The sequence below is a fragment of the Oncorhynchus mykiss genome, chromosome 3 (genome assembly GCF_013265735.2).
Source record: "Oncorhynchus mykiss isolate Arlee chromosome 3, USDA_OmykA_1.1, whole genome shotgun sequence".
Classification (NCBI taxonomy): Eukaryota; Metazoa; Chordata; class Actinopteri; order Salmoniformes; family Salmonidae; genus Oncorhynchus; species Oncorhynchus mykiss.
The window spans coordinates 60,208,580-60,236,425 of NC_048567.1; the positions used below are offsets into that span (position 1 = coordinate 60,208,580).

Below are 27,846 nucleotides of genomic sequence, written 5' to 3' on the forward strand. Positions count from 1 at the left end.
ACACAGACAGCGTGGTGAAGAAGGCGCAACAGCGCCTCTTCAACCTCAGGAGGCTGAAGAAATTTGGCTTGTCACCAAAAGCACTCACAAACTTTTATAGATGCACAATGGGCTGTATCACCGCCTGGTACGGCAACTGCTCCGCCCACAACCGTAAGACTCTCCAGAGGGTAGTGAGGTCTGCACAACGCATCACCGGGGGCAAACTACCTGCCCTCCAGGACACCTACACCACCCGATGCCACAGGAAGGCCATAAAGATCATCAAGGACAATAACCACCCGAGCCACTGCCAGTTCACCCCATTATCATCCAGAAGGCGAGGTCAATACAGGTGCATCAAAGCAGGGACCGAGAGACTGAAAAACAGCTTCTATCTCAAGGCCATCAGACTGTTAAACAGCCACCACTAACATTGAGTGGCTGCTGCCAACATACTGACTCAACTCCAGCCACTTTAATAATGGAAAAATCTATGTTAAAAATGTATCACTAACCACTTTAAACAATGCCACTTAATATAATGTTTACATACCCTACATTACTCATCTCATATGTATATACTGTACTCGATACCATCTACTGCATCTTGCCTATGCCGTTCTGTACCATCACTCATTCATATATCTTTATGTACATATTCTTCATCCCTTTACACTTGTGTGTGTATAAGGTAGTAGTTGTGAAATTGTTAGGGTAGATTACCCGTTGGTTATTACTGCATTGTCGGAACTAGAAGCACAAGCATTTCGCTACACTCGCATTAACATCTGCTAACCATGTGACAAATAAAATTTGATTTGATATCGTCAAAAATAACATCCCGATATGCAACTATTGATTCCCCCCCCCATCACTAATGTGTGTGCGTGTATGTGTGCTTGTGCGCATCTGTGAGTCTCTGAACGTTCATGTGTGTGTGTTGACTTCTCACCTCTTGCTGTGTGATGTCCAGAATGCGTTCCAGAGTCAACTCTTCAAAGTACAGGCGGTCACATTCGTCAAAGTCCGTGCTGACAGTCTCAGGGTTGTGGTTTACCACCACTGTCCGCATGCCCATCTGACGCAGGGCTCGGATACTGGACACTGCACACCAGTCAAACTCCACACTGCTCCCTAGTGGACAGGAGGGATAACAAAAACGGAATTATTGTATTACTTTAACTCACAACTTTCAAATATTGATTTGATTTAATTTATTTTGGTTTGATACATGTAAGTTACGACAACAAACACACATGACAGAGGAGTTGGCGGATCACAAACAGATCTGCTACCATAGAAAAGGTCCAAATAGAAATATGTCTGCTACCACCAGGCTAGAGTAAACCATTCATTAGTATGTTGAAAATACCATGATAATACATCTCACCAATGTGATAGGGACCACATCCCAGCACCATGACACCCTGGTCCTTGAACTCCAAGTCATGCTCCTGTTGAATGCACACAATGACACAGGTTAGAAAGATTGAAAAAGCATCTAACTAACTTTGACAAACACAATGCATGGGGAAAAAAAACATTAAGGACCACATACTCATATCTTCTCAAATAAAGGTATTGCTTATACTATTAAGAATTGAAGTGTGTTTACATCCCTCAGCCGTTTACCAAAAAAGTGGCGGGGTGTCCACTTTGTTGTTGTTTATACTGCAGATTAAAACATTTTTCTAATTCAGGAGCTAACGTACGGCCCCAAAAAATTACTGGACGTTGGACAAATACATTATGAATTCACATCGGTTAAGCAGGATAAGGACTCACCTGTCCATGGTAGGTACAGTACAGGTAGTTGGTCACAGCAGGGTACTCTGCAGCAAGGGTGTCAATCTGAATAGAAAAGAAAAACTGATGTCTCCTACAATACAGAACCTACTCATTAGAATACTATGAACAAGGGCCTCCCGGGTGGCGCAGTGGTTAAGGGCGCTGTACTGCAGTTTTGTGCCATCAGAGTCCCTGGGTTCGCGCCCAGGCTCTGTCGTAACCGTCCGCGACCGGGAGGTCCGTGGGGCGACGCACAATTGGCCTAGCGTCGCCCGGGTTAGGGGAGGGCTTGGTCGGTAGGGGTGTCCTTGTCTCATCGCGCACCAGCGACTCCTGTGGCGGGCTGGGCGCAGTGTGCGCTAACCAAGGTGGACAGGTGCACGGTGTTTCCTCCGACACATTGGTGCGGCTGGCTTCCGGGTTGGATGCGCGCTGTGTTAAGAAGCAGTGCGGCTTGGTTGGGTTGTGTATCGGAGGACACATGACTTTCAACCTTCGTCTCTCCCGAGCCCGTACGGGAGTTGTAGCGATGAGGCAAGATAGTAGCTACTACAACAATTGGATACCACGAAAATTGGGGAGAAAAAGGGGTAAAATTCAAAAAAAAAATATATATATATATATATGAACACATGACAATGTGATGTTTCTGTGCACAATGCTTTTATTTAGTAGTCCTGGTCTGTCGCTAGGAGAGCAATGTCAGAGAGGTGCCACGTTGTTAGCCTGAAAGTTCATTTCAACTCCTGTGGGAAATACTCAACGCGTCCCAGATGACACCCTATTCCCAATATAGTGGATTACTTTTAAGAAGTACACTATGTAGGGTAGTGAAAAGGGTGCCATTTGGGACGCACGACATGGACCAGGACCCAGGGGCGGCTGCTCACCTGTTTCACCCAGGGTTTAATGTTCTGACCCAGCCTCAACACTCTGGCCTCCCCCTCACTGGAGCCAAGGGCCTGGCCCACCTGGCGGTCTGAGAAGCCATCCTGTTTAGCCTTCAGCAGCAGGGTCTGGGGTAATGTTGCACTGAGGAGAGAAACCAAGATCTGAGCTTAAAGGTTAAATACATATACACACTGAATGTAGCACTTGGAAAACATGTGTGTTGGGCCCCTCCCTCTGCACCAGGTCAGTGATTGGAGCCGTTTAACCCTCTAGTCTAAGCCGGGGGAGGGTTCTACTTAGCTAACATATTAAATTGTTTTAAGATGGTCATACCATGGATCATTAAGCTTTTTGATTTAGAATTTTAGAATAAAAAACTAATAATAAACAATTATATATTTTTGGCATTATGCCAATTGGCGCATTGAAATGCACTGAATAACAGATTCACTATGTGAAAAACAAAAAACAGATCTAAAGGAAGTTTGTATTGTTTTTGTTGCATTCGGGAAGATATTCAGACCCTTTGACTTATTCCACATTTTGTTACTTTACAACAGTTTTCTAAAATTGATCAAATTGTTCCCCCCCCATCAATCTACACACAAAACCCCATAATGACAAAGCAACAACAAGGTTTTTAAATTTTTTGGCAAATGTATAAAAAAATAATAAAACTGAAATATTTACATTTACGCTAGTATTCCGACCTTTTACTCAGCACTTTGTTGAAGCACCTTTGGCAGCGATTAAAGCCTTGAGTCTTCTTGGGTATGATGCTACAAGCTTGGGGAGTTTCTCCCATTCTTCTCTGCAGATCCTCTCAAGCTCTGTCAGGTTGGAATAGCTATTTTCAGGTCTATCCAGACATGTTTGATGGGGTCAAGTCCACTCAAGGACATTCAGAGACTTGTCCCGAAGCGACTCCTACATTGCCTTGGCTGTGTGCTTAGGATCGTTGTTCTGTTGGAAGGTGAACCTTCACCCCAGTCTGAGGTACTGAGCGCTCTGGAGACGGTTTCTATCAAGGATCTATGTACTTTGCTCCATTTAAATTTCCCTCAATCCTGACTAGTCTACCAGTCCCTGCCACTGAAAAACATCCCCACAGCATGATGCTACCACCACCATGCTTCACCGTAGGGATGGTGCCAGGTTTCCTCCAGACGCGACTAGGGCTATTACGGTGACCGTATTACTGCCACACCGGCGGTCAAGAAGGCAGTCAAATTCCACGAGACCTTTTAGTCATGGTAACTAGGCTTCTCCAAGCTCTGATGCTGCTGGTCATTAGTAGCCTACTAAACTTGCTAACTGCCTGGTACACAGCACTCTATTGTCCCTCTAATCACTCTGACATCCATGCAAATGTGATCGAAAACCTAATCAAACACTTCATGAGAGCCCATGAGCTCATGTTGCTCAACATTTCTATAGGCTATGCAATTGCAAATTGAGAAAACAAGAGTGATGGCCTCTATTAAAAGGAGGATCCATCAGATTTCTATTGGCTATTATATTTATTTCTCAACTTTCCTAATATTAAGCACATTATTTATATTTACATCAGGAGTATAGCCAACCTGGCTGGCATGAAAATTAACCACAGGGAAAAGAGTCCTCCATTCGCTATTTAAGTGCATTGATCACATGTATTTTTTCCCGCTGCCCCCGTTTCCAGACAGGTGCAAAATATTCTATATAAAAATACATGTCACATATATTATTTAGTATATGTAAAGACAAGATTAAATCAAGACTACTCTGATGATGACAATATTACCCTATCACTTGTGAATTACATATTATCACTTGTGAATGATGTCCAGAGTAAGGCAAGAAGCCATGCATAACTTTTTTTGCGACTTGTAGCCTAGCCCATAGGCCAATATGTTTTCATTAGGTTTGTATCACAACTAAAGTGGCCAAATAACTTCTTAAAATGTATCCACAATATGGGGGATAGTAGATTGACATAGGCTAGTGCTTTGCCGTTCATTAAGTACAAAAGCTATCTTGTGTCTTGTGGTCTGAGAGTCCTTTAAGTGGCTTTTGGCAAACTCCAAGCGGGCTGTTATGTGCCTTTTACTCGGGGGCTTTCCTTCTGGCCACTCTAACATAAAGGCCTGATTGGTGGAGTTCTGCAGAGATGGTTGTCCTTCTGGAAGGTTATCCCATCTCCACAGAGGAAGTTCCGTCAGTGACCATCGCGTTCTTGGTCACCTCCTTGACCAAAGCCCTTCTCCCCAGATTGCTCAGTTTGGCCAGGCGGCCAACTCTAGGAATAGTCTTGGTGGTTCCAAACTTCTTCCATTTAAGAATGATGGAGGCCACTGTATTCTTGGGGATCTTCATTGCTGCAGACATTTTTTGGTACCCTTCCCCAGCTCTGTGCCTCAACACAATCCTGTCTATGAGCTCTATGGACAATTCCTTTAACCTCATGGCTTGGTTTTTGCTCTGACATGTACTGTCAACTTTGGGACCTTATATAGACAGGTGTGTGCCTTTCCAAATCATGCCCAATGTATTGAATTTACCACAGGTGGACTCCAATCAAATTGTAGAAACATCTCAAGGATGATCAATGCAAACAGGATGCACCTGAGCTCAATTTCAAATCTCATAGCAAAGGGTCTGAATACTTACGTATAAGGTATTTCTGTTTTTAGTTTTTTATAAAATTTGCTAACATTTCTTAACCTGTTTTCACTTTGTCATTATGGGGTACTGTGTTTAGATTGTTACGTTACAGCCTTATTGTTCCTCATCAATGTGGAAAAAGTCAAGGGGTCTGAATACTTTCCAAATGCACTGTATGTCCAGAGAAAAAAAATCTAAAAAGGTAAAGAAAATAATAAGTGAATCACAAGATGTGCTTAAGAGTACACGATGAGAATAGCCCTGGTGGTATGGTGTGTGTTTCTTCTGTGTAGGATTGTGGGTGTGTGTATATAGGGACTATCTGCTGGTAGAGTACAGACAAGCACACACACACACACACAGGCCATGGGTTATATGACTAAGGTAATTGACGTGCCTGCTCTGCTCTCCTCCCACACAGGGCCCAAAATCTCCTCTATCCCGCCATCGCTCCTCTCTAGCATCCCTCCGACCTGGGCAGAGCCATGGCAGGAGGGTCATACAAATATGGACGGACGATTGAGAGACAGACTGGAGAAGACAATTGGTGGAGAGAGAGAAAAGAAGAGGAGAGAGGTGCTAAGACACTTGAGGAGAGGAGGACAGAGACTGGAGGAGGAGAGGTGGACTGTCTGAGAGGAGGGAGTAGTATATTTCTACAGCAGGAGGGATAGAGTAGTGGGTGAGCTGCTAAGGGGCATCAAGAACACATCCCCATTGGACTGACAGTCTCAGTTTAACTGTGCCCTCATAGCATCACCTAGTGGTAGAAGTGTTAAATGCATCAAGTTTTTTTTCATAACAGTGAAATTTGTGAGTTTGTGTGTGTGTGTGTGCGCGCATGCATGCATGCGTGTATGTTTGCATGCATGAGTGTGCGCGTGCAACGATGCATATGTATGTTTGCGTGTGTGTGTGTGCATGCATGCGTGTGTTCCTACCTGTTGAACTGGCTCAGGTGCTGCTCCAACTCTGTGATGCGTCGTAGCTTGTGTAGGAACCACTTGTCTATGGCAGTGAGATGGTGGATGTGGTCTACAGTCACACCACTGTGAAGGGCCTAGAGAGAGTCAGTCAATACAATACGGTTTTACTCATATCACCTTACTTTCTGCTTTACTCTCAACACACACACACACACACACACACACAGAGAATCAAATCATTCTAAGCACTCATGATAATAACACAATTCAACCTGTTCTAACACCTGTGCTTTTAAATGTGCTACCAACTGCTGGTAAGAACAACCAGTCAATCAATTATGATGAGACAGTCAAGTCTCATGACTGACAAAGTAAGTTGCATGAATACCATGATGATAAAAACACAACCTATTGCAGAACATAAGAAAACATTCAGTTGAGTTGTGCGATGGAGTAATCAGGCATTGTTGAGTGGAGTCCTTCTCATACAGGGAATGATGCAGTGTAATTGTGAGCTGTGTCTGCTGCGGTGCCTTCGGAATATAAAGCAGGGTCCAATGAGGCGTGACGGGCCCAGCTCCAACACCCACACACACACACGTTCCAGCACTGCTCTGTCTGTTACCTGGGCATGTGTGGGACGCAGTACAAGACAGAAGGACACACGCAGCACTAAGTGGTGCCTTTCAGCCATGTGTGATTCACATGGACAGGCTGTTTAATAGAAGACATAACCAGCTCACAATGAAATTAGGCACTGAGAGAAAAAAAATGCTGAAAACACACACACACACACACACACACACACACACACACACACACACACACACACACACTCTGCTGCCAGGCTAACCTTGAGTGTTATTGGCGTCTCATAGCGTGATACGATTGGGCCCATTACTTCTTAATACATCGTACAAGCATCAATCATTTCATCCTGCACTCAATGAAGGATTCCTCACTCTGTTCCTCTCCCACACATACACCAGGGTTCCAGACTGCCACCATTTGACTTGGCTGTAAAAGTTCCATTATTATTTTAATATTGTTTTTATTTATATTTTTATTCTTCAAGCTCTGTCATGTTGGTTGTTGATCACTGCTAGACAGCCATTTTCAAGTCGTACCATACATTTTCAAGCCAATTAAGTCAAAACTGTAACTAGGCCACTCAGGAACATTAAATGTCATCTTGATAAGCAACTCCAGTGTAGATTTGGCCTTGTGTTTTAGGTTATTGTCCTGCTGAAAGGTGAATTTGTCTCCCAGTGTCTGTTGGAAAGCAGACAACCAGGTTTTCCTCTAGGAAGTTCTTGCCTGTGCTGAACTCTATTCCCTTCATTCACAAGAAGCTCCCGCGCTGAGGTCTGTTCAACGCTGGTCCGACCAATCTGATTCCACACTCCAAGACTGCTTCCATCACGTGGACTGGGATATGTTTCGTATTGCGTCAGACAACAACATTGACGAATACGCTGATTCGGTGAGCGAGTTCATTAGAACGTGCGTTGAAGATGTTGTTCCCATAGCAACAATTAAAACATTCCCAAACCAGAAACCGTGGATTGATGGCAGCATTCGCATACTGCATTGTCGGAACTAGAAGCAGAAGCATTTCGCTACACTCGCATTAACATCTGCTAACCATGTGTATGTGACAAATAAAATTTGATTTGATTTGGATCCTAAAAAAACTCTGTGGTCCTCGCCGATGTAAGCATACCCATAATATGATACAGACACCACCCTGCTTGAAAATATGAAGAGTGCTATTCTATTCAGTGATGTGTTGGATTTGCCCCAAAAATAACACTTTGTATTCAGGCCAGAAAGTGTATTTCTTTTTTACTTGAGTGCCTTATTGCAAACAGGATGCCTTATTCTGTACAAGCTTCCTTCTTTCACTCTGTCATTTAGGTTAGTATTGTAGAATAACTACGTTGTTGATCCATTGATCCATCCTGAGTTCTCCTATCACAACCAAGAAAACTGATTTAAAGTCAACACTGGCCTCATGCTGAATTCCCTGGGCGGTTTCCTTCCTCTCCGGCAACTGAGTTAGGAAGTAAGCCTGTATCTTTGTAGTGACAAGGTGTGTTGATATACAATCCAAAGTGTAATTAATAACTTCACCATGCACAAAGGGATCATCAATGTCTGATTATTTTTTTAACCCATCTACCAATAGGTGCCTTTATTTGTGAGGCATTGGAAAACCTTCCCTAGTCTTTGTGGTTGAATCTGTGTTTGAAATTCACTGCTCGACTGAGGGACCTTACAAAGATTAGGTAGTCATAAAAATCATGTTAAACACTATTATTACACAGAGTGAGCCCATGCAAGTAATTATGTGACTTGTTAAGCAAATATTTACTCCTGAACTTATTTAGGCTTGCCATAACAGAGGGAGTGAATACTTATTGACATTTCACCTTTTCAAAAATGTCTAAAAACATAATTCCACTTTGACATTAGGGTGTATTGTGTTTAGGCCAGTGACACAAAATCTCAATTGAATCATCTTTTAATTCAGGCTGCAACACAACAAAATGTGGAAAAGGTCAAGGGGTGTGACTACATTCTGAAGGCACTGTATGTGGTGTCTCTACCTTGGCCAGGGAGAAAACCCGTGTGCTGGAGGGTACAGCCAGCTCCTGGTGTAGGTCCTGCTGAGCAGGCCAAGGCTTGTTGAGGGGCAGGCGGGGCATGAACCCGTCCACAGAGGGGTGGCACATTCTCAGAGCCTTCTGCATGCTCTCCTCAAACGTACGCCCAACCGCCATCACCTGAGAGGACAGGGGGGAGAGAGAGACGTTAAAACTAGAAGATAAAGTGACAGACAGGTTTCATTTAGAGTCATCTCTATCACTCACCTACATCTATTAATGGAAGGTAAACTGAACAGAAGTAAGTCAAGATTAAGTAGGCTATCCCTGAATCCCAAATCAACCCCTAGCTCCTACCCCCTAAGCACTACATGTAGATATGAGAGGATAAAATAAGTGTGAAAGCAACATAGTAATATCCCCCTTGAAGCGGAGCGTGTGTGTGTCCCGTACCTCTCCAACACTCTTCATGGAGCTGCCTATTTCTCGGGACATGCCCTGGAATCGGTCAAGGTCCCAGCGAGGGATCTTAGTGACAATGTAATCCAGGCTTGGTTCGAAACAGGCTGTGGTTTTCTCTGACACCGTGTTCTTGATCTCCGGCAGAGGGATGCCCAAAGCCAGCTTGGCTGCAACAAACGCCAGGGGGTACCTTGAGGGAGCATGGGGAGTGGGTTAGGAGAGAGTTGAGATACTGTTGTACTGCGATACTGCACTTAAGACAGACCCTATGGGTCCTGGTCAAAAGTAGAGCACTGTGAAATTAATATTTTATGGATTACCTTTTGTTTCGGGAGGGGGGGTCAGCATTAATATTGTAGCTAGATTGTGGCTTCCATCAATGTAATTGTCTGCATCATTTCCAATCCCCCATATATATTTTTGTAACTATATATATTATTTTAAATATATATTTGACTTTATTTTCCACTAACCCTACCCTAATTGGGGTAAACGATTGATATATTTTCCTTCTTTATTATAAATGTCTATTTTTGACACATTCATTCTGAATGGTTACAGGGTTGAAACAGAAACAACATTTTAGGCATTAAAACTTCATAACATCAACTATTCTCACAGCTTGCTAAAGCATTTTCAACTGTCGTAGCAGTGGTCTAAACAGTGCGCTTCGGTTCCAGGCAAACTCGTGTTTGCTGGGCAACCATTTTTATTTTATTTTGTGAGCGCCGAGGAAGGAATACAGTGCATTTGGAAAGTATTCAGACCCCTTGACTTTTTCCACATTGATGAGGAACAATAAGGCTGTAACGTAACAATCTAAACACAGTACCTCATAATGACAAAGTGAAAACAGGTTAAGAAATGTTAGCAAATTTGATAAAAAACTAAAAACAGAAATACCTTATTTACGTAAGTATTCAGACCCTTTGCTATGAGATTCGAAATTGAGCTCAGGTGCATTCTGTTTGCATTGATCATCCTTGAGATGTTTCTACAACTTGATTGGAGTCCACCTGTAGTAAATTCAATACATTGGGCATGATTTGGAAAGGCACACACCTGTCTATATAAGGTCCCAAAGTTGACAGTACATGTCAGAGCAAAAACCAAGCCATGAGGTCGAAGGAATTGTCCGTAGAGTTCAGAGAAAAGATTGTGTTGAGGCACAGATTTGGGGAAGGGTACCTATAAATATCTGCAGCATTGAGGGTCCCCAAGAACACAGTGGCTTCCAACATTCTTAAATGGAAGACGTTTGGAACCAGCAAGACTTTTGCTATGAGCTGGCTGCCCGGCCAAACTGAGCAATCGGGGGAAGGGCCTTGGTCAGGGAGGTGACCAAGAACGCGATGGTCACTGACGGAACTCTAGAGTTCCTCTGTGGAGATGGGAGAACCTTCCAGAAGGACAACCATCTCTGCAGAAATCCACCAATCAGGCCTTTATGGCAGAGTGGCCAGATGGAAGCCACTCCTCAGTAAAAGGCACATGGCAGGCTGCCAAAAAGGCACCTGAAGGTCTTTCAGACCATGAGAAACAAGATTCTCTGGTCTGATGAAACCAAGATTGAACTCTTTGGCCTGAATGCCAAGCATCACATCTGGAGGAAACCTGGCACCACCCCTACAGTGAAGCATGGAGGTGGCAGCATCATGCTGTGGGGATGTTTTTCAGCGGAAGAGACTGGGAGACTTGTCAGGATCAAGGGAAAGATGAGCGGAGCAAAGTACAGAGAGACTGTTGATTAAAACCTGCTCCAGAGCGCTCAGACTGGGGCGAAGAGTCCTTTTCCAACAGGCAACGACCCTAAACACACAGCCAAGAAAACGCAGGAATGGCTTTGGGACAAATGTCCTTGAATGGCCCAGCCAGAGCCCGGACTTCATCTCTGGAGATGAAGAACCAGATCGAACATCTCTGGAGAAACCTGAAAATAGCTGCAGCAATGTTCCCCATTGTTGATGGAATTTAAAGCTTTAAAGGAATGATTAGAATACTCCACTCAGAAACCATTTACTTGTAGAAATTGACTAGAATCATAAAGTTTTAATTAATGATGTGTGTAGTTTTAGTCAGTCAAACAATATGTCTATTATAGTGTCTTGAGCACAGACTGTCTGAGTAAGATTCGGGGCCGACCTTGGCTGGGGCCACAGAGATTGGGGAGAGGACAGGGGGGATTCTCACAGTGTTTTCACGGTCCCTAATCTTTGTCGGCTGGGTAGCAGGACATTGTGTGAATGTGTGTGCGTATGTTTCTGTGAATGTGTGTGTGAATGCGAGTGCGTATGTTTGTGTGAATGTGCGTGCGTATGTTTGTGTGAATGCGCGTGCGTATGTTTGTGTGAATGCGCGTGCGTATGTTTGTGTGAATGCGCGTGCGTATGTTTGTGTGAATGCGCGTGCGTATGTTTGTGTGAATGCGCGTGCGTATGTTTGTGTGAATGCGCGTGCGTATGTTTGTGTGAATGCGCGTGCGTATGTTTGTGTGAATGCGTGTGCGTATGTTTGTGTGAATGCGTGTGCGTATGTTTGTGTGAATGCGTGTGCGCATGTTTGTGTGAATGCGTGTGCATATGTTTGTGTGAAGGTGTGCGTGAGAAGCCAGTATAAAATGAATTGTTTTGTACAATAGGGTAGCTCGCTCTCGTAAATACATTTTCTGACTATCATAGCTGGGCCTCCGTCTGATTCATTTCAACCAGTTTCCTACAAATTCTGGGTTTCAGGCTGAGTACTTAATTGAATTGGGTTTATGAACATTGAGAACATAATTCTCGTGACACCAATCCAACCCGACAGAGCTTGAGAGGATCTACAGAAGAATGGGAGAAACTACCATACATTTGTGCCTAGCTTGTAATGTCATACCGAAGAAGACTCAAGGCTGCACTCACTGCAAAAGGGGCTTCAAAAAAGTACTAAGTAAAGGGTCTGAATACTTATGTAAATCTGATTCCAGTTTTTTTATACATATTATATATACACTGCTCAAAAAAATAAAGGGAACATTAAAATAACACATCCTAGATCTGAATGAATGAAATATTCTTATTAAATACTTTTTTCTTTACATAGTTGAATGTGCTGACAACAAAATCACACAAAAATGATCAATGGAAATCAAATTTATCAACCCATGGAGGTCTGGATTTGGAGTCACACTCATAATTAAAGTGGAAAACCACACTACAGGCTGATCCAACTTTAATATAATGTCCTTAAAACAAGTCAAAATGAGGCTCAGTAGTGTGTGTGGCCTCCGCGTGCCTGTATGACCTCCGTACAACGCCTGGGCATGCTCCTGATAAGGTGGCGGATGGTCTCCTGAGGGATCTCCTCCCAGACTTGGACTAAAGCATCCGCCAACTCCTGGACAGTCTGTGGTGCAACGTGGCGTTGGTGGATGGAGCGAGACATGATGTCCCAGATGTGCTCAATTGGATTCAGGTCTGGGAAACGGGCGGGCCAGTCCATAGCATCAATGCCTTCCTCTTGCAGGAACTGCTGACACACTCCAGCCACATGAGGTCTAGCCTTGTCTTGCATTAGGAGGAACCCAGGGCCAACCGCACCAGCAAATGGTCTCACAAGGGGTCTGAGGATCTCATCTCGGTACCTAATGGCAGTCAGGCTACCTCTGGCGAGCACATGGAGGGCTGTGCGGCCCCCCAAAGAAATGCCACCCAACACCATTACTGACCCACCGCCAAACCGGTCATGCTGGAAGATGTTGCAGGCTCCACGGCGTCTCCAGACTCTGTCACATGTGCTCAGTGTGAACCTGCTTTCATCTGTGAAGAGCACAATTTGCCAATCTTGGTGTTCTCTGGCAAATGCCAAACGTCCTGCACGGTGTTGGGCTGTAAGCACAACCCCCACCTGTGGACGTCGGGCCCTCATACCACCCTCATGGAGTCTGTTTCTGACCATGTTTCTGACCATTTGAGCAGACACATGCACATTTGTGGCCTGCTGGAGGTCATTTTGCAGGGCTCTGGCAGTGCTCCTCCTGCTCCTCCTTGCACAAAGGCGGAGGTAGCGGTCCTGCTGCTGGGTTGTTGACCTCCTACGGCCTCCTCCACGTCTCCTGATGTACTGGCCTGTCTCCTGGTAGCGCCTCCATGCTCTGGACACTACGCTGACAGACAAACCGTTGTGCCACAGCTCACATTGATGTGCCATCCTGGATGAGCTGCACTACCTGAGCCACTTGTGTGGGTTGTAGACTCCGTCTCATAATACCACTAGAGTGAAAGCACCACCAGCATTCAAAAGTGACCAAAACATCAGCCAGGAAGCATAGGAACTGAGAAGTGGTCTGTGGTCCCCACACACATTTTCAAACATTTATAAAAAAAAAAGTTTTGGGCTTTGTCATTATGGGGTATTGTGTAGATTGATGAGGGGCAAAACAATTAATGAATCAATTTTAGAATAAGACTAACAAAACAAAATGTAGAAAAAGTAAATGGGTCTGAATAATTTCCGAATGCACTGTATATCGATGTTCTCAGGACCTTTTCAAGTGTCCGAAATCAAAGTGTATTTTTAGTGATCAGGCAGAACAAGCGTCTTACCCGGTGGCCTTGGATGCGAGGGCAGAGCTGCGTGAGAGGCGAGCGTTGACCTCTATGATGCAGTACTCTAGAGAGCCAGGGTGAAGGGCGTACTGGATGTTACACTCCCCCACGATGCCCAGGTGACGCACTACCTTGATGGCCGTCTCACGCAGCATGTGGTACTCCTCATTGGACAGAGTCTGGCTGGGGGCCACCACAATAGAGTCACCTGGGGGAGGGAGAGTGGACAAACAGACCAATGAGAGGATAGATTCTATGTATAGTCACTTTACAAATTACCTCGACTAACCTCTACCCCCGCTTGCCCCATGTATATAGCCTTGATATGGTTACGTAATTTTCTTTAAGGGCTTGTAAGTAAACATTTCATGGTAAGATCTACACCTGTTGTATTCAGCACATGTGACAAATACAATTTAATTTAATTTGATTGGATTTAGAGTGGAAAGAATGTGTATGTGTCTGTCAAAATAAAATAAAATTGTATTTGTCACATGCTTTGTAAACAACAGGTGTAGGCTAACAGTGAAATGCTGACTTACGGACCTCTCCCATCAATGCAGAGAGAAAAATGTACAAATAATAACACAAGGAACAAACACACAATGAGTAAAGATAACTTGGCTATATTGATGTAGATATGTACATATAGTTAAGGGTAAAGTGACTAGGCAACAGGATCGATACAGTAGCAGCAGCATATGTGATGAGTCAAAAGAGTTTGTGCACAAAGGGTCAATGAAGATAGTCTGGGTAGCTATTTGGTTAACTATTTAGCAGTCTTATGGGTCTGGGGTAGAAACTGTCCTGGTGGTTCCAGACTTGGTGCATCGGTACCGCTTGCCGTGCGGTAGCAGAGAGAACAGTGTATGACTTGGGTGGCTGGAGTCTGACAATTTTTAGGTTCTTCCTCTGACACCACCTGGTATAGAGGTCCTGGGTGTCAGGGAGCTCTGCCCCAGTGATTCCAAGCAGTTGCAATATCAAGCGGTGATACAGCCAGTCAAGATGCTCTCAATGTCGCAGCTGTAGAACTTTTTGAGGATCTGAGGGCCCATGCCCAAACTTTTCAGCCTCCTGAGGGGGAAGAGGTGTTGTTCTGCCTTCACGACTGTGATGATGTGTGTGGATCATGTTAAATCCTTAGTGATGTGGACACCGAGGAACTTGAAGCTCTCGACCCGCTCCACTTCAGCCCTGTCGATGTGGATGGGGGAGTGCTCTGCCCCGTTTCCTGTAGTCCACGATCAATTCCTTTGTCTTGCTGACATGGAGGGAGAGGTTTTTGTCCTGGAACCACACTGCCAGATCACTGACCTCCTCCTCGTCTGTCTCGTCGTCTGTGTGTGGGTGTGCGTGCGTGCGCGCATGTGCTTGTAATACCTGTGTGAATGCCGAGGGGGTCAAAGTTCTCCATGTTGCAGACAGTGACACAGTTATTAGCGATGTCCCTGACTACTTCATACTCCACCTCTTTCCAACCCATCAGAGACTTCTCCACAAGGATCTGACAGCTCATCGCCAGGGCCTAGTCATACAAACACACATGTTTTCTACTTCATAACTTTTTGAAACAATTTGCTACATTGTGACTGCCTGAACACAACCCAGCATTCATGATTAGGCTAACACTGAATTGATCTTTGACCTACTGAGTAGATTGAGTAGACGGTTTGCCATTCATATGCCCGGCCTAGCCTGCTTGTCAAAAAGATGCATGCCTAAGAGGACTGAATGGGTCTTGTGTCCTCAACAAGTCTTTTGACCTACCTTCCGAGCGGTCTCCTCCAGCTTGTCCTTGTTGGCACAGAATCCTGAGCCCAGTCCGCCCAGGGAATAGGCAGAACGTAGCATGACCGGGTAGCCTATCTGATCCGCTGCCTTCAGGGCACCTGCCACCTATAGGACAAACAACGTCCTTACATCACACTACACTATTCAACTCCGCTCTGCAACTTACCAGACCTGGGTTCAAATACTATTTGAAATAATTTAAAATACTTTAGCTGTGCTTGACTGAGCTTGACAGGCTTACCGGACCAATAGACAAGTCCTGGAACTCCAAATGCTACACATTTGGCACTCTGGGAAGGCTAATTCAAAATATTTCAAATAGTATTTGAGCCCAGGTCTGCACCTTACAGCTATAAATGCCTACACCTGGGTTTAATCTCAAATGTCTTTCCTCATGTCCTTTCCGCCGTCCTCTCCTCACCTCCCTTTCACAAAAAGGGAAGCAAGGAGATGAGAGTGGATGCAAGGAAAGAGGGAAGAATTTTGAGATCTACCCCTGAACATTGTTGTTGATGTGGCTTGTGTTTGTCCAGAAGCCTCACCGTCTCCACAGCGAAGCTGGGAGCAATCTTCTCATTGATCTCGTTGAGCTTGTCAGCAAACAGCTGTCTGTCTTCAGTAGCCATTATGGACTCTACAGGGGTCCCCAACACCTTCACCCCATACTTCTGCAGTACTCCACTCTGGAACAGCTCCACTCCTACACATACACACAGACACACAGGGAAACATGCACACACGTGAGCAAACATATGGGAGAATGCATGTGACTTCAGAGTGTAGGTGTAATAGTCAGATAGAAGGCACATACAGTGGGGCAAAAAAGTATTTAGTCAGCCACCAATTGTGCAAGTTCTCCCACTTAAAAAGATGAGGCCTGTAATTTTCAGCATAGGTACACTTCAACTATGACAGACAAAATCCTGAAAATCACATTGTAGGATTTTTTATGAATTTACTTGCAAATTATGATGAGAAGCGCTCATCATTTCACATAGGCTACATGTTGTATTAAAACAGCACATAAAACACTAAATAAGTCAGGAGAATGAAAGAAAATGAATTGTTTTGGCTACATTATTAGCCTATTAGTTCAAGGCTATAGCCGACAAAGAATTACATTGTGAAGCATTTGCGAGTGCAACACACTAGGCTGGCAGGAACATTAAACACTCAGCATTTAAACATTTTATTGTATTAAATAATTAGTTTATAAATTGCGCATATAGGCTGTGACTTACTTAGAATTAAATAAAAATTAAACAAAGGCTTAATTAGGCTTAATGAAATTGAATTCACTTGTAGAAACATGAGTTTGGCCAGTCTGTAGCTTCAGGCTCATGCGATGGTGCCTGGAGAGCAGGTCAGCAGTGGAGAATATCCTCTCAGTGCTTACAGAGTTGCTTAGATTTATTTTTTATATAGGTAGACCTAAAGTTTACCTAACCCTATCAAAACAGAAAGCTCCTTGAAAGAGGTAATATGTCAGGCCTACTGGGCAGAAATCAATGATAGACTATCGTATAGATAATAGAACAAAAATGAACGAAACTTAAGAGATCCGATTGCTTGTTTATAAATAATTTTGCTACAATGACACACTTAGCTAGCTACCCACCTTGCTCCTTTCTGTTAGCATGTGCACGTAATACACCATCATGCTTTTACAATAAGTGTCTTTTCAGATTCCCAATGATTCTTTAGTTGTGGACACTACATCACCACTCGCTCTTTCTCTTGGTCCTCATCTTATTAACTCATCTTCATTTTGCACCTGTGTGTTTTATCAGTTTCTTTATGAAAATATTTAGTGAAATCCATGGCTGTAGCTAAAGCAAGGGGCTATAGCAGCACACAAGTAGCCTACAAATGCAAGCAGTGCCGGTCATGCCCTGAGCTCCTGAAGTGAAATGAGTGCTACTGGAGTGGAACTGGAGTGAAATTGGAGTGGGCGAGAAGGCCAACACTCCAGCTTTTGGGATACTCGCGCCGCTCTACAGTCCAGGTCCACTCACACACACCCCTAACTCACCACAGTTTAGAGCGGTCTGTCCTCCCATAGACAGAAGGATTCCGTCAGGTCGTTCGGTCTTAATGACCTCTGTGACGAACTGAGGCGTGACAGGCAGGAAGTAGACAGAGTCAGCCTGTTTAGTCCCCACCTCGTTGGTCTGCACCGATGCTATGTTCGGATTCATCAGCACCGTCCTCACGTTCTCCTCCTGGAACACACACGCAAGGAGGGAAGACACACACACACACACACACACACACAGAAATGTTGATGTACGTTTTGACTGAAGACATTTGTGGAGATCGTCATACACACATTGCCTGGTTTAAGTTTGTATTCTCTGCTATCATGACAATGACTATAGGAGTTGGCTGTACTGCACAAACAAACCAGGCTAAAAAACAAGTAAAATACAGTGTATTCGGAAAGTATTCAGACCCCTTGACTTGTTCCATATTTTGTTAAGTTACAGCCTTATTCTAAAATTGATTAAATAAATGTTTTTCCTCATCAAGCTACACAATACCACATAATGACAAAGCGTAAACAGGTTTTTAGACATTTTCGTAAATCTATCAAAAAACAAATACCTTATTTACATAAGTATTCAGACCCTTTGCTATGAGACTCTAAATAAGTTTAGAACCACCACGACTCTCCCTAGAGCTGGCCGCCCAGCCAGACTGAGCAATCGGGTGAGAAGGGCCTTGGTAAGGGAGGTGACCAAGAACCCGATGGTCACTCTGACAAAACTCCAGAGTTCCTCTGTGAAGATGGGAGAACCTTCCAGAAGGGCAACCATCTCTGCAGCACTCCACCAATCAGGCCTTTATTGTAGAGTGGCCAGACGGAAGCCACTCCTCAGTAAAAGGCACATGACAGCCCACTTGGAGTTTGCCAAAAGGGACCTAAAGGACTCTCAGACCATGAGAAACAAGATTCTCTGGTCTGATGAAACCAAGATTGAACTCTGGCCTGAATGCCAAGCGTCACATCTGGAGGAAACCTGGCACCATCCCTATGGTAAAGCATGGTGGAGCCAGCATCATGCTGTGGGGAGGTTGTTCAGTTGCAGGGACTGGGAGACCAGTCAGAATCGAGGGAAAAATGAATGGAGCAAAGTACAGAGATCCTTGATGAAAACCTGCTCCAGAGCACTCAATACCTTAGACTGGGGCGAAGGTTCACCTTCCAACAGGACATCGACCCTACGCACACAGCCAAGACAACGCAGGAGTGGCTTCGGGACAAGTCTCTGAATGTCCTTGAGCGGCCCAGCCAGAACCCAATCGAACATCTCTGGAGAGACCTGAAAATAGCTGTGCAGCAACGCTCCCCAACCAACCTGACAGAGCTTGAGAGGATCTGCAGGGAAGAATGGGAGAAACTCCCCAAATACAGGTGTGCTAAACTTGTAGCTTCATACCTAAGAAGACTCAAGGATATAATCACTGCCAAAGGTGCTTCAACAAAGTACTGACTAAAGGGTCTGAATACTTATGTATGTGATATTTCCTTTTTAAAATTTTGCAAAACTTGCAAAAATGTCTAAAAACCTGTTTTTAGCTTTTTCATTATGGTGTGTAGATCGATGAGGAAAAACAAATATGTAATCAATTTTAGAATAAGGCTATAACGTAACAACATTTGGGAAAAGTCAAGGGGTCTGAATACTTTCCGAATGCACGTGAGCCTCTGCTTCTTTGTTTGTTGTAAAGTAACAAAAAAATAAAATTCTATAACTTTTGGACAAGCTTGATCAGATCTGGTTCAGCCTCTCCTGATTGGCTCTCCTAGAGCTGGTTCAGCCTCTCCTGACTGGCTCTCCTAGAGCTGGTTCAGCCTCTCCTGCTGACTGGCTCTCCTAGATCTGGTTCAGCCTCTCCTGCTGACTGGCTCTCCTAGATCTGGTTCAGCCTCTCCTGCTGACTGGCTCTCCTAGATCTGGTTCAGCCTCTCCTGCTGACTGGCTCTCCTAGATCTGGTTCAGCCTCTCCTGCTGACTGGCTCTCCTAGATCTGGTTCAGCCTCTCCTGACTGGCTCTCCTAGATCTGGTTCAGCCTCTCCTGACTGGCTCTCCTAGGCCCTCTCACCTTCATGGCTTTGACGGCCTGTGATCCAGAGTAGTCAAACTCCCCAGCCTGACCAATGGACAGACCTCCAGACCCCAGCACCAGCACCTTGGAAACCTGCATTAGGAAAAATACAAAAACACATTAATAATACAGTATTAGCAGCGCTTGACTTGGAGCTCAGACACCTCAAATGTTCTACTGCTTGAGTTTCTGCACCTATTATAAAATATTAGCTCAAAAGTATTGTGGAGCTCCTGCACCTAAATATACACAGTACCCACACCCAAAATGATTAACGGCACCTATTTTAGTCCAAGTCAAGCACTGAGTATTAGTACATACATGTTAGTATGTTTATATACTGTACATCACCCTTAATTGGGGAGGATGCTTTTATGGTAATAGTGGAACGGAATCAGTGAAATGCTATCAAATACATGGTTTCCATTTGCTCCGTTCCAGCCATTGTTATGAGCCGTCCCTCACCTATGACCCTGGCATTTCAAGCGCCATGCTCTTATCAACTGAGCCACAAAGTAGAATTACTCATGAAAAATGATACAGATTTTTGGGCTTCTATCTTGATGAAGTAGAGTAATTTTTGACTGTGTTGTACCTTTCATTAGTTAGTATCTTACCTGAGTCCTAGGTGGGATAGCAGGCTTCTTGGGCATGACTGACACAATGTTGGCCTCCTTCCCATTCTTTATCAGGGATATGAACACATCAAATAGGAACTGCAAAAAAGACAGTGAAAATTAACTATGAATCACAGAAAATATAGTTTTTTCTACTGTGGACTGTCCATCCTCCACAGGAAAAAGTATTTCCTGTGTACTTAACAGGCCAAGGCACAACAGGGGCTTATAATGGATGCAGAGGTGTTTTGCAGTGATCAATAGTTTAATTGTATCCGTTTGTAGAGCAGCTTTACCTCAGTGTCTGTAGGTCCTCCTTTAGCTTCTGGGTGGAACTGAGCCGTGAAGACTGGCTTGGTGTCGTGCATGATACCCTGGGACAAAACAAGAAGATAAAGTTTTGAACGACTAAGTTTGTTGTAAAAAGAACATAGCTATAAACTTAGGTAGAAGTTCACTTCATCTTTCTTTAACCAGTGTAGTCCAGCCATTCGGTAACAGTGTTTCCAAGAGAGTACGGAGCTAAGACAAATAAATACAACGGAACCTAATCATTCAAAACAATCATGCTGTATCTATCACAAAACCCAAGAGAGTGTGTTTCGTGTCGTCAGTGGCCTATGCTCCCTGAAGAGTGATGGGCCCCCTAAGTAAGTAATTAAGAACACAAAGCAGACTTCGTTGGTTCCGTCGTTGGCGTTAACAAACAGCGGGCTCCATCCAGGTGGTAGAGAGGTGCTGTCAATGCCATAACCATGGTTCTGGGCTGTGATGAAGGCCTGACCCGTCATCACGTTGAGTACAGGCTGGTTCTGACCTCTGGAGAACAATAAACATAATTACAAATGACATGTAGTTATATCTTAGTAGCCACAGACTTAGAGGGCCAGTTTCCCTGACCAAGATGAAATCTACTCCAACACTAAAAATAATGCTAAATAGAATATTTCCATTGAAAGTGCTTTTTTGTCCAGAATTAGTCTTAATCTAGGTCCAGGAAACCAGCCTATAGAGTTCTAATATCTCTTCAATTCCCCTAAGGTAGAGGGTTAACTTCAACAGAGCAAGACCCTAATGAAAGAATCAGCTGGCAAGTCCTGCAGTGGTCATGGAATTGATCAGAGGGGGGCCGCAGGCCACCAGTTGCACATCCCTGGGTTATAGGGACAATGGAGCCCTCAGTATCAGGCCATTAGCGACATGATGGTCGTTGGGTACGACCAACACATGTCCATTGAGTCAGAGGAGAACACTGACTCAAAGGTCACATGGAACTTGAATGCGGTCATAACTAATGACTGTCGGTAATACGGTCACTGCAACAGCCCTACCTGTAATGCATGTGTAGTTTACCTGTTACCCATGGGCAGTTTGTAGGACTGGGCCCCTGCAGCCAGTGCTGTGATCTGGTTGCCCATACAGATACCAAAGACAGGCTGTGGCCGGTCACTCTCCAGAACCTAGGGATGAACAACACAGCCAGGGAGGTGGTAAGATGAAGGGAAATAGACCAGAGGGAGAGCAATAATGAGAATAATGTAGTCATATGAAACCACTTTCCAACTAGTTTACAACAATTAGTTTAAAAGAAATCAAAAAGGTGGCAAGCACATACTAATAAAGTATAACTCAGATGTATTTTGAGCAATCACAACACAAATGTTGCTCTGTAGTCCAATGGGCAGCTGGTACCTTGAGGATGTTTTGGATGAAATTCCATCTGGTAATGCTAACATCTTTTATCATGGTAACACTTCACACCTAAATGGTTTTAGAAGTCCTTTGTAAACTGTTCTCTTCATCTAATTCTCTTCCCTCTGTAGTGCAATGGGCAGCTGGTTATGTTACCTTGCGGACGTTCTGTATGAGGTCTCCTGCCAGAGAGGGATCCCCAGGGCCGTTGGAGATGAACAGGCCATCGTACTCCAGACTCATCAGGTCCTGGTTCCAGGGCACCAGATGGACCTCAGCACCACGCTACAACATACAGACAGAGAGAGACATTTATTATCATCAATTCTATTCATGCTGCTATTAGTGACTAGCCCAGGGTCAGTATTTATGGTTCTCTAAAATAACATCTTTCATTCTTTATTTCACACTCAAACCCACAGGGTCATACTATGTAGTCTAGGGCTGACCCCAATTAGTCGACATTGAGACTTGTTGAGGACTTGTCTGTTTCTCAAACTTGACACTCTAATGTACTTGTCCTCTTGCTCAATTGTGCACCAGGGCCTCCCACTCCTCTTTCTATTCTTGTTTGAGACAGTTTGCGCTGTTCTGTGAAGGGAGTAGTACACAGCATTGTATGAGATCTTCAGTTTCTTGGCAATTTCTAATTTCTCTAGAATAGCCTTCCTTTCTCAGAACAAGAACAGACTGACGAGTTTCAGAAGAAAGTTATTTGTTTCTGGCCATTTTGAGCCTGTAATTGAACCCACAAATGCTGATGCTCCAGATACTCAATTAGTCTAAAGAAGGCAAGTTTTATTGCTTCTTTAATGAGCACAGCAGTTTTCAGCTGTGCTAACATAATTGCAAAAGGGTTTTCTAATGCTCAATTGGCCTTTTAAAATGATAAACTTGGATTAGCTATCAAAGCATGCCATTGGAACACAGGAGTGATGGTTGCTGATAATGGGCCTCTACGCCTATGTAGATATTCCGTTAAAAAATCTGCCATTTCCAGCTACAAAAGTAATTTACAACATTAACAATGTCTACTCTGTATTTCTGATCAATTTGATGTTATTTTAATGGACAAAAATGTGCTTTTCTTTCAAAAACAAGGACATTTCTAAGTGACCCCAAACTTCTGAACGGTAGTGTATATATTTATTTGCGCCCATCTCAGTGAACTAATCCATTGCGGAGGCCTAGACTTTATTTATCCGAAAATGTGGTCAGAGGCTTCATATGGAGGGTGAGACGCAATTAAAGAGCCTCCAGAGGCATGCAGAGGCCGTATCGAGCTCCGTACCGCATCGCCACATTTTTTTTTATGCGGAGGGCTCTGTATAGCTCCAGATTGACATGATTGGTTGACAGTAGGTGGGGGCGGTGCATCCTGTATAAACACAAACTCACGTACTTGACAAAAGCGCTGCACTGCTCTGCAAAGCGCAAGAAGTATGAATGCCCTGACTATCACAGTAAATGCTGCATGGCCAATGCAGACTTCGGATTGACATGCGCCCAGATGCAGAATGCAGTTCTCTCTCCAGAATGCGCTTTCTCCAGGTAATTTGTGCACATTCATTGTTTCATAGCTTCATTGTGTGAATTGTTGGTGTATATCAATTCCAGTAGTACATTTACCATTAGGAATTCATCTACAACATGTTACTTTGGCTATGGTAATTTACAGTGCCTTGCGAAAGTATTCGGCCCCCTTGAACTTTGTGACCTTTTGCCACATTTCAGGCTTCAAACATAAAGATATAAAACTGTATTTTTTTGTGAAGAATCAACAACAAGTGGGACACAATCATGAAGTGGAACGACATTTATTGGATATTTCAAACTTTTTTAACAAATCAAAAACTGAAAAATTGGGCGTGCAAAATTATTCAGCCCCCTTAAGTTAATACTTTGTAGCGCCACCTTTTGCTGAGATTACAGCTGTAAGTCGATTGGGGTATGTCTCTATTAGTTTTGCACATCGAGAGACTGAATTTTTTTCCCATTCCTCCTTGCAAAACAGCTCGAGCTCAGTGAGGTTGGATGCAGAGCATTTGTGAACAGCAGTTTTCAGTTCTTTCCACAGATTCTCGATTGGATTCAGGTCTGGACTTTGACTTGGCCATTCTAACACCTGGATATGTTTATTTTTGAACCATTCCATTGTAGATTTTGCTTTATGTTTTGGATCATTGTCTTGTTGGAAGACAAATCTCCATCCCAGTCTCAGGTCTTTTGCAGACTCCATCAGGTTTTCTTCCAGAATGGTCCTGTATTTGGCTCCATCCATCTTCCCATCAATTTTAACCATCTTCCCTGTCCCTGCTGAAGAAAAGCAGGCCCAAACCATGATGCTGCCACCACCATGTTTGACAGTGGGGATGGTGTGTTCAGGGTGATGAGCTGTGTTGCTTTTACGCCAAACATAACGTTTTGCATTGTTGCCAAAAAGTTCCATTTTGGTTTCATCTGACCAGAGCACCTTCTTCCACATGTTTGGTGTGTCTCCCAGGTGGCTTGTGGCAAACTTTAAACGACACTTTTTATGGATATCTTTAAGAAATGGCTTTCTTCTTGCCACTCTTCCATTAAGGCCAGATTTGTGCAATATACGACTGATTGTTGTCCTATGGACAGAGTCTCCCACCTCAGCTGTAGATCTCTGCAGTTCATCCAGAGTGATCATGGGCCTCTTGGCTGCATCTCTGATCAGTCTTCTCCTTGTATGAGCTGAACGTTTAGAGGGACGGCCAGGTCTTGGTAGATTTGCAGTGGTCTGATACTCCTTCCATTTCAATATTATCGCTTGCACAGTGCTCCTTGGGATGTTTAAAGCTTGGGAAATCTTTTTGTATCCAAATCCGGCTTTAAACTTCTTCACAACAGTATCTCGGACCTGCTTGGTGTGTTCCTTGTTCTTCATGATGCTCTCTGCTCTTTTAACGGACCTCTGAGACTATCACAGTGCAGGTGCATTTATACGGAGACTTGATTACACACAGGTGGATTGTATTTATCATCATTAGTCATTTAGGTCAACATTGGATCATTCAAAGATCCTCACTTAACTTCTGGAGAGAGTTTGCTGCACTGAAAGTAAAGGGGCTGAATAATTTTGCACGCCCAATTTGTCAGTTTTTGATTTGTTAAAAAAATTTGAAATATCCAATAAATGTCGTTCCACTTCATGATTGTGTCCCACTTGTTGTTGATTCTTCACAAAAAAAATACAGTTTTATATCTTTATGTTTGAAGCCTGAAATGTGGCAAAAGGTCGCAAAGTTCAAGGGGGCCGAATACTTTCGCAAGGCACTGTATTTTAATGCATTCAACATTATTTTTCTGTTCTCATTGTGGGAGTGGACACATTGTTTGCAGGTTGCACAACCTATGCTACACTTGTGAGAAACAAGTTTTGGTGTAAGGTCTGCTTCTAGCTCACACTCTCAAACACCCAGATCCCTGAACGCAGCTCACACTCCAGATCCCAAACACCTGAATTCAAATCACCTGTTCACACACCTGTATGTCACTATCACACACTATTTAGTTCAGTTCTTTGCACCCCATCACTGTGAGGTATTGTTTGTTTTGTGACACATTTCTATTCAGAGCTCTGTTTTTCCCGTATTTGAAACCTCCCGTGTATGATAGGGAGGCAGGCAAAAACTAACGACGCCGTTTGCCTATTCCCGGCCTGTACTTTAGCCAGATTTCCTGTTATCTAGCTATTGCCTGATCTCCCGGACTACGTTACTAGCCTTTTCCCTGCCTGTACTGTTGCCTTTTTGGACTTGCCTCCTCCTGTGGTCCTTTGCAATAAACACCTGCTGCGCCCTGTGCTTGAAACCAGCTCTATGTCTCCCCTCGTGTTCATCACATTTGGTTTATTTCATTCCATTTACAAGTTTTGTCAATTTAGTCATTGTCTTTTGTTTGGAGCGCTCCTGTCAATATTGAGTCAGGACGCACTCGCATAGAAGTAGGCCTATAGGCTACCTGGCCTGTGCGCAAATTTAGGTGCACAAATTTGCGCATCCAATGAGAATTACAATAGTTCCTCAATGTATTTGAAAAATCTTTCCAGCTCTTTCGCTAATGTTCAGTCTCTGGATAATAAAGTAGACGAGCTCAGGGCGATGGATCTCCTTTCAGAGACATCAGGGATTGTAAACATACTCTTTTTCACAAAAACATGGCTCTCTCAGGATATACTGTCCCCGTCCAAACAGCGAGCTGGGTTCTCAGTACATTGCACAGACAGGAATAAAGAACCCTCCGGGAAGAAGAAAGGCAGGGGTGTATGTTTCATGATTAACTACTCATGGTGTGATTGTGATAACATACAGAAACTCAAGTCCTTTTGTTCACCCGACCTAGAATACCACACAATCAAATGCCAACCGTATTACCTCCCAGAATAATTATCTTTGGTTAGTCACAGCCATGTATTCTCCCTGTCAAGCCGATACGACAACGGCCCTCAAAGAACTACACTGGATTTCATACAAACTGGAAACCACATATCCTGGGGCCGCATTTATTGTAGCTGGGGATTTTAACAAAGAAAATTTGAGCAAACGCTACCGAAGTTCTACCAACACAATGACTGTAGTACTCACTCTGGAAAAACATTGGACAGCTGCTACTCAACTTTTGGAAATGCCTAAAAGGCCTTCTCCTGCTCTCCCTTCTGCAAACCTGATCCCGACTCCATTTTGCTCCTCCCTTCCTATAGGCAGAAACTCAAACAGGAAATACCCGTGCTAAGATCTATTCAACACTGGTCTGACCAATCGGAATCCATGCTTCAAGACTGTTTGATCACGCGGACTGGGATATGTTCTGGGTAAGCCTCTGAGAATAACATTGACGAATACATGGATAGGGTGACGGAGTACACCAGGAAGTGTATAGTGTCATGACGTTGCCCTGTTGGGTGAGGTTTATGACTGCCCCATAAATACCTTTCCCCCTTTTCTCTCCACTCTACAGAATGGACTCTTGGAAAGCCCTTTATTAACATAGAGTGAGTATGGTAACATCAAAAGGTTGGGGAATGGAACAATATTTCCCTTTCTCAACCAGTTGAAAGTGTCCGTTGGTACTTAAAGAAAATTATGTCAGATCAGTTCGTGTCTGGGACATTATATCTGATGATAGGATGACATAAATTGTATCTTGGGAAGTCTACACATTATAGTTATCAGATTCACATGGAATTGTTGTGCAATTTAAATGTTTAAATATGAAACTATTTGTGAAAAGATCAAATGTAATTTTATCTTCCTAAATAAGATAATTGTTTCATAGTAAAACATAGGCCCACTCAGTGGCCCCGCCCAAGTGAACAGACATTGGTTGAGAACTACAAAACACGCCCTTCTCTTCTCCAGTACAAAAGCCCGTTGACAGAAGTCAAACTCAGTTCCCGATGACGTAAGGACTGGTGTCCATACATTTAAAAGGGCTAATTACAACTACAACCTAACGAAATTAACATTTAGTTCCCAACGGCTTGAGGATTGGTGTCCATACGTTTAAAAGGGCAAATTTCAACGTGGAGGCAACGATCGCCACGTTGGAATGGTGAATTTCAACTAGACCAGCCAGAATACAGCATGAGCTGGAGAAAATCGTTTGGAGAAAATATCCTTTCTATTTCATTCAGCTTTGTTCAATTGTATTCTTCTATTCATGGTATGAACTTTGAACGATTATTCACTAAAGAAGTGATACATCCTAGACAGCGAGTTA

At 43.7% G+C, this 27,846-nt stretch overlaps 1 protein-coding gene across 1 annotated transcript in view; it reads right to left on the reverse strand.

The window, feature by feature from the left end:
• cps1 (carbamoyl-phosphate synthase 1, mitochondrial) overlaps positions 1–27,846 on the reverse strand; it is an 87,792-nt gene that overhangs the window by 42,602 nt on the left and 17,344 nt on the right. Inside the window, exons 8-25 of the mRNA NM_001124709.1 lie at positions 22,255–22,383; positions 21,760–21,866; positions 21,084–21,225; positions 20,703–20,780; positions 20,407–20,505; positions 19,787–19,882; positions 17,711–17,900; positions 16,221–16,378; positions 15,655–15,783; positions 15,268–15,412; positions 13,882–14,092; positions 9,290–9,488; positions 8,840–9,016; positions 6,246–6,364; positions 2,661–2,802; positions 1,768–1,833; positions 1,373–1,436; positions 935–1,116 (exon numbers count right to left, since the gene is read on the reverse strand). Coding sequence (NP_001118181.1) covers positions 935–1,116; positions 1,373–1,436; positions 1,768–1,833; positions 2,661–2,802; positions 6,246–6,364; positions 8,840–9,016; positions 9,290–9,488; positions 13,882–14,092; positions 15,268–15,412; positions 15,655–15,783; positions 16,221–16,378; positions 17,711–17,900; positions 19,787–19,882; positions 20,407–20,505; positions 20,703–20,780; positions 21,084–21,225; positions 21,760–21,866; positions 22,255–22,383 — 2,433 coding nt within the window. The remainder of the gene's footprint in view (positions 1–934; positions 1,117–1,372; positions 1,437–1,767; positions 1,834–2,660; positions 2,803–6,245; positions 6,365–8,839; positions 9,017–9,289; positions 9,489–13,881; positions 14,093–15,267; positions 15,413–15,654; positions 15,784–16,220; positions 16,379–17,710; positions 17,901–19,786; positions 19,883–20,406; positions 20,506–20,702; positions 20,781–21,083; positions 21,226–21,759; positions 21,867–22,254; positions 22,384–27,846) is intronic.